Source organism: Dama dama, chromosome 5 (genome assembly GCF_033118175.1).
Source record: "Dama dama isolate Ldn47 chromosome 5, ASM3311817v1, whole genome shotgun sequence".
In the NCBI taxonomy this organism is placed as follows: Eukaryota; Metazoa; Chordata; class Mammalia; order Artiodactyla; family Cervidae; genus Dama; species Dama dama.
The window spans coordinates 111,352,086-111,359,069 of record NC_083685.1 but is presented as its reverse complement, the minus strand read 5'-3'; the positions used below and the strand labels follow the sequence as shown (position 1 = coordinate 111,359,069).

The 6,984-nt window shown below is 54.5% G+C and overlaps 1 protein-coding gene across 1 annotated transcript; it reads left to right on the top strand.

Moving 5' to 3' along the window:
* The first annotated feature begins 1,235 nt into the window (after positions 1-1,235).
* Positions 1,236-5,348, top strand: KRT14 (keratin 14). Its single transcript, XM_061141208.1, has 8 exons — positions 1,236-1,778; positions 3,018-3,100; positions 3,621-3,777; positions 3,928-4,089; positions 4,171-4,296; positions 4,395-4,615; positions 4,708-4,754; positions 5,188-5,348. Exons 1-8 carry the CDS (start codon positions 1,236-1,238, stop codon positions 5,280-5,282), a joined length of 1,434 nt encoding a protein of 477 aa, XP_060997191.1. The 3' UTR covers positions 5,283-5,348.
* The last annotated feature ends 1,636 nt before the right edge of the window (positions 5,349-6,984 follow it).

Here is a 6,984-nt window from a genome sequence, read left to right as displayed (position 1 = left end):
GACCCTTGGGGCCTCAGTAGTTGGGGACCCTTGACTCCACTTTCTGATGCCTGCACTTCTCTACCCATCAAAACCCTACAAGGGCCTCAGACAATGGTGCCTGAACCAGACCCTTCCATGGGGCTGCCCTGGCGGTCTGAGTGCCCTGGTGCCCCCATTCCTGTTCCAGGGGTGTTGCTCCACTCCTTCTGGGGCCCAGACTGGGCTACAACAATGCTACCCAGACTCTGTGCCCCACTCGACTTACAAAACCCTCTCCCATCCATTGTCACGTTGTCTTCTCAGAGCTGACTCTGCAGTAGGCAGAGTGGCCACCGAGAGTCAGTGGCCAGACTGAGCAGGTGGTATTTACGCCCACTTTACAGATGAGCAAACCGAGACTCGGAGGAGCGTCAGGGCCTAGGTCACACAGGAGTAAACAGCAGAGTCAGGACTCACCTGACTCCATGCTCTTTCCTGAAGTCTTCCGTGACCCCCACCTGCCCTCGGCCAGACTAAGCAGCCAATGCCATGGGCATATCCACAGGTGTGTGGAGGACCTTAGGGTCTGTGCCCGGGGCTGAGGAGAGCTGCCTGGATTTCTCTTTACCTGGGGTATTGGGGTGGAAGCCTGAGCCACTCGACTACTGGCAGGGCACGTTTCAGGAGTGTGACAGGCCCCTTGGCACAGCCCAGAAGGTCAGAGCTGGGAGGGTCCCAAAGCCTCGTCTCATTTTATAGATGGTAATGCTGAGCGGCATCTCTGTGCCCCCTGTGACTTTGCCATGCTGCTGTTCCTCCAGCCAGGTGCCACCTGGAGTGGTGGGCTTCCCCCAGGTGGACGGCAGAGGCTGAGTTAATGAGGAACTAACAGGTCACCAGGCGTATGGTGCACACAGGCCCCACTCCCACCGTCTTGCTGAGCCCAGCACGCGTGCTCCCAGGGTCCGAAGGGAAAGTGTAGCCTGCAGGCCCACACCTCCTCCTGTGAATCACACCTGGCGGGACAAGAAACCCCAAACACCCTGAACAATGAGTTTCCAGTAAAATATGACAGACATGATGAGGTGGAAGAGAGGAGGGATCTGCCTGGGAGTTGGCACTGGCCTCTGGGTGATGAAAGCCAAGGGGAATGGAAAATGCCAGGCCCGCCCCTACCCAGGAGTATAAAACCAGGCATCCTTCTAACTCACCTCAGCACCTTTCTCTTCCCTGCCGACTCGCTCACTTGCTCATTCATCTCTCTCCTTGGCACCATGACCACCTGCAGCCGCCAGTACACCTCCTCCAGCTCCATCAAGGGCTCCGGGGGCATTGGTGGTGGCTCTAGCCGCATGTCCTCCGTCCTGGCTGGAGGCTCCTGCCGGGCCCCCAGCGCCTATGGAGGCCTGTCCGTCTCCTCCTCCCGCTACTCCTCCGGGGGTGCCTGCGGGCTGGGGGGCGGCTACGGCGGTGGTTTCAGCAGCAGCAGCAGCTTTGGCGGGGCCCTGGGCAGCGGCTTCGGTGGAGGATACGGTGGTGGCCTTGGTGCTGGCTTTGGCGGTGGCTTCGGTGGTGGCTTGGGTGGTGGTTTTGGAGGTGGCTTTGGCGGTGGTGATGGGCTCCTGGCAGGCAGTGAGAAGGTGACCATGCAGAACCTGAATGACCGCCTGGCCTCCTACCTGGACAAGGTGCGTGCCCTGGAAGAGGCCAACGCTGACCTGGAGGTGAAGATCCGTGACTGGTACCAGAGGCAGCGGCCCGCTGAGACCAAGGACTACAGCCCCTACTTCAAGACCATCGAGGACCTGAGGAACAAGGTGTGTGGGCCAGGCAGCGGGAGGTGCCGTTCTAGCCACCTCACTCAGGAGCAATGGAGGCTCAGAGCATTGATTGCTTTGAATTCTTAGACAGGCTAGCCTCCAGCCCCTTCTTCTGGCTCTAGATGCCCCCAAGAGAGCTGGTCTATGAGAAGATGGTCTCCCTTTCCCCACCTGGCTCATACCTCTCTGGACTTGAGACCCATGAGACACCAGGGGTTCCTACCCTTACAAGTTACAGGAGAAGATGTTGAAGCTTTGGGCTGTCTGCCCAAGGTCACATAGCAAATTAATGGCAGAGCCAAGGCTAGAGCCCTTGTGCCCCACCTGCCAGCTTGGGAGGCAGCAATCTGTTCTCCAGCCCAGGGGAGGAGCAAGGCTGTAACGGGACCAGGCTAGACATCCAAACCGCTCACTAGCTTATTAGTCTGGGCTGTGGCGGCTGCCTCCATGAGTCTTGGCACAGGCAGCCCCTCCCCACAGCCAACAGGGCATGGAAAACCCACAGAGACAATCAGCGGTGGCCCACCTCACGTGCCCTGCACAGGAGGGGAGCTGGGGGGACTTGTGTCATCTGACTCTTGTTCCTTGCTCCCATATCACCCCAGGAGTCTGCTGATCTTGGTGTCTGGCTCTGATGCTTTGAGGGGATTAGGGAAATCAGATGATGAGGGAGGGAACTCTAGCCAATCCAGAGTTCAGTCTATCCCCAGCGACCCTCCCCCCGCCCCCATTTGCTTCTTCTGTTTTGAATCCTCTGTGCCAGGTGGATCTCAGTTTGTGGGAAAGCCCCACTTAAGATCCTGTGCTCTGAGGGCTTGAGAAGGAGTGCATGTGCCTACAGAGTCCTGGCAGGCCTAGCTTGTGCCGAGAGAGGAGAATTCAGGTCAGGAAGGGGGTCTGGAGAGCCTGGTCATTCTCCTCAGTGGCAGGGAACTTGAGGCTCTGAGACCCATCTCAGGTTTTGCAACAAGTCAGTGGTAGAAGCAGGACCAAAACTCAAGGGCTATTTATTTTAAAGCCAAGGCTCTTTCTATTCATTCTGATGACCATGAGCCAGCAAAGTCCTGAGTCAAGGCTGGACCAATGGGGATTATCCTTTAGGCTGCCATGGCAAAGGCTTGTGAGGAGTAGTGTGAATTCAAGAAAAGTATGAAGGTAAAGGCCTGATGCAGGCTGAAGTCAGGTCTAGCTAGCACTATCCTTTCCACCAATGACCTGTGCCCTTTCCATCTGCAGATCCTCGCAGCCACTGTGGACAATGCTAATGTTGTGCTGCAGATTGACAATGCCCGTCTGGCTGCTGATGACTTCCGCACCAAGTGAGTTTGCGGTGGTGGTTCAGAGCACCCTGTCTCCCCTGGGTGGGGCATTTGGGAGCAGTGTTCCCTGAACAGAGCGTGCCAGTGTCAGGATGGCTGTGTGCAAACCCCTTGGGGCGCTTGTAAAAATACAAGACTCTTGGGCCCCACCCTTGGGATTCTGATTCAGTTATTTTTAATAGGCTGCCTGGGTGATTTTGATTCACAGTCAGATTAGGAAGCCACTGCTTTAGGGAGAGGCACTCCCCACTTCCCAACTTGCCCCTGAAGTGCAAGAGGTAGTCCAAATATGGCACCTCCCCTCCATGAATTCTACAGCACAATGAACTATCTTATTCCTGTCATTGTCCCCCTCCCCAGATGTTCATATCTGAGGAATAATGGGCATTAGGTCTATCCATGCCAATCAAGACTGGCTCCATAAACCACCCAAGAAGGCCAGCTGTGGACAGAAGGGGGAAGAGAACAGAGCCACCAGTGTAACTGGGGTGGGTGTCTCATTTCTCTTGGGTCATTCCAGGTATGAGACGGAGCTGAACCTGCGCTTGAGCGTGGAGGCCGACATCAACGGCCTTCGCAGGGTGCTGGATGAGCTGACCCTGGCCAGGGCCGACCTGGAGATGCAGATCGAGAGCCTCAAGGAGGAGCTGGCCTACCTCCGGAAGAACCACGAGGAGGTGAGAGCTAAATGGAAAAGCCTGCTTAGAGGGTTATCTGGGAGGGAAGAGATGCAATTCAGATGGCTGAAGACAACGTTCAGTCCAGGAACACCTCCGACCGGGGAATTCTAATCGGCCTCCATAACGGATTGTTCATCGGTTGTGTAGGAAATGAACTCCCTGCGAGGCCAGGTGGGCGGAGACGTCAACGTGGAGATGGACGCCGCCCCCGGCGTGGACCTGAGCCGAATCCTGAACGAGATGCGCGACCAGTACGAGAAGATGGCGGAGAAGAACCGCAAGGATGCGGAGGACTGGTTCTTCAGCAAGGTGGGCAGCATTCGGAGTGGAAGGGACCCAGGAACACCTTTTCCCGAACTTCCCGTGCAAACGGTGCTTTCTTTTCTGCAGACAGAGGAACTGAACCGCGAGGTGGCTACCAACAGCGAGCTGGTGCAGAGCGGCAAGAGCGAGATCTCAGAGCTCCGGCGCACCTTGCAAAACCTGGAGATCGAGCTGCAGTCCCAGCTCAGCATGGTAGGGGCGCGGCCGGGCCTGGGGGTGTGCGCGCAGGGTCCCGCTGGGAGGGAATGACCACCCGCCCTGATTCCTGATCTTCTTTCCTTCCCTCACAGAAAGCATCTCTGGAGAACAGCCTGGAGGAGACCAAAGGCCGCTACTGCATGCAGCTGGCCCAGATCCAGGAGCTGATCGGCAGCGTGGAAGAGCAGCTGGCCCAGCTGCGCTGCGAAATGGAGCAGCAGAACCAGGAGTACAAGATCCTGCTGGACGTGAAGACCCGGCTGGAGCAGGAGATCGCCACCTACCGCCGCCTGCTGGAGGGCGAGGACGCCCAGTGAGTGCCTGGAACTCCTGTCCTGTCCCCCAGTGATCACTCACTCCTCCACCGCGGTGTCTAATGATCTTTGCCCTTTTCTGTCTTCGCAGCCTCTCCTCTTCCCAGTTCTCCTCTGGCTCCCAGTCATCCAGAGATGGTAAGGCCTTCCTCCTCATCCAGTCTGAACTCAGGACCACCACCTGTCTCCCAGCAGGTCTAGGATGTTAGATAGGGGCTTCTGGAGGAGTTGAGCTAGGGTCCCATAGTTAGCACCATGGACAGAGCCCCACATGGTCTTCCCACCAAGGCCGGTCCACTTGGGCGTATCTGGACAGAACCATTTTGATCTCAGTTATTAGGACACTCCAGTCTGAGGACACAGACTCCCTGACCTTAGGGAGCTCTAGTCTAAAAGAAAAGTGTTGATAATATCAGTGCCAGGGCAAGAGCAGTAGGTGAGGTGGTAATCAAGGGGACAGGGCAGTAGGGAGATGGTTCATTTAAGTGCCCTGGGCTCCTTGGCCTCTGTGCTCCTGATTTCTCTATTGCCACCCACCACCCAGTAATGCTGTCTCTTCTCTCTTCCCTAGTATCCTCCAGTCGCCAGGTTCGCACCAAAGTCGTGGACGTGCACGACGGCAAGGTGGTGTCCACACACGAGCAGATCGTTCGCACCAAGAACTAAGGCTTCTCTGCACTGCTCAAGCCTAGAAAGCCCCCCAAGTGGACACAGATTTCCCTGGGGGATCCCTTCTCCTGTCCCCTCCTCCCCCAAGCACTTGACTCGTGAGCCCTGTTTCACCCTTGCCCCTTCCAGCAATCAATAAAGCTTCATTATCTGAGTTGCACAACTCCTGTCTCTGCCTGGTCATTGTCAGGAGTGGAGGTGGGGAGAATGCGGGGGAGGCATCTCTTGGGAGCTGTCAGAGCACCTGGCTGTGGCCTCTGGGACTGGGAGAAAGAACTTGGGGGAAGATTGGGCTCAGGTCCCAGGATTGCTTTCACCACTGCAGAAGATAATGTGTGTACCAGGTCATATGTGGCGTCTCCTGGAACATTCATTCATTTACTCACCCCTCCATTTACTTATTCATTAATTCAACAGATATTATTGAGTGCCTTTTGCATGCCAGGCACTATGCTAGGTTAGGGATTCTTAACATTTTGGTCTTTAGGGATTTCTTTGAGTGTATATTGAAAACCATAGATCTCTTCCCACCCCCAGTAAGCATACGTACATTTGCATATAATTTATGAGATTCACAGTTCCTCTAGAGCTCATCAGTGGAGGTCCATGAACCCAGTAAGTCTCTCATGTTTTACTGAGAGTTTTGTCTCCCTCCATTCCACCTGTTCTTGCCTCCAGAGCTGGGTCTTCATCCTGCTTGCCTTTAGTTGATAAACAACAAGTGGATTAGTGTCTCCAGGCTTCAGTTTTCACATCAGTAAGTTGGGCACAATGAGAGTACCTACCCCAGACTTTGTTGTGAAAATTCACATGTCAGACCTTTACCACAGTGCCCGGCACCTTGCCAGCTCAGAGCATGGCTGTGTGAACTTGTGCATGGTGACTCTTTTACATAATGAGGGTATTTTTAGAGGCTTTGGGAACAGATGGACAGATTTTGAACCCTGGGTCTCTTTTGAACTAGCTCCATGCTCCAAGAAGCATGGTGAACTCTGCTTCTTAGAGTTTTCTTGGGAATCGAGTGACTGAATGTGCTTCAAGAGGCAGGGTTGCAGGAGCCTCCTCTGAGGGGGATTGTCTTTTTTCCTCCCTTTTTGCAGGGCTGGAGAAGAAGGAGGAAGGGGAGGACCTTACCTGAGTGAGTAGTGGAGATTCCAGAGGTGGGTAGGGCTCATTGCCCCAAGGTAGGAAAAAGTTAACTAGTCATTGTGTCAATTTCAACAGCTCATTCATTTGGCTGCCTGAATGAAGCTTCAAGGGGGAGTCAGGGTGGGACTTGGGTTAAAGGCAGTCTTTGAAGGCAAGAGAGCTAAAAGCCATGGCTAGAATCAGACATCCTGAGCTGGAGTTGCAGCTCCTACACTGACTAGAATCTGGGCAAGATCCTTTCTTGCAAAACGGGGAACGAAAACCCTCACTGTGTTAAGTCCATGTAGGATTAAATGATCTCATGCAGGAACGAGTTTAGCATTGTGGTTGGCACATAGTTGGGGCTCTATAAAATGGAAGTGTAAGAGCGTGAGTTATTAGGAAAAGGAATGAAGTAATGTTGGTTTCTTTGACCTCATCTTCACCTCAGGAAAGAGAGGCCATAAGCTCCAGGATGTCTTTTTACCTGAGTGTTGCTCTAAAAAGGGTTGATCTAGGGTGATCTCTGGGTGAGGGTGGGCCATTCTGGAGGTGAGCGACAGAGTTTTGG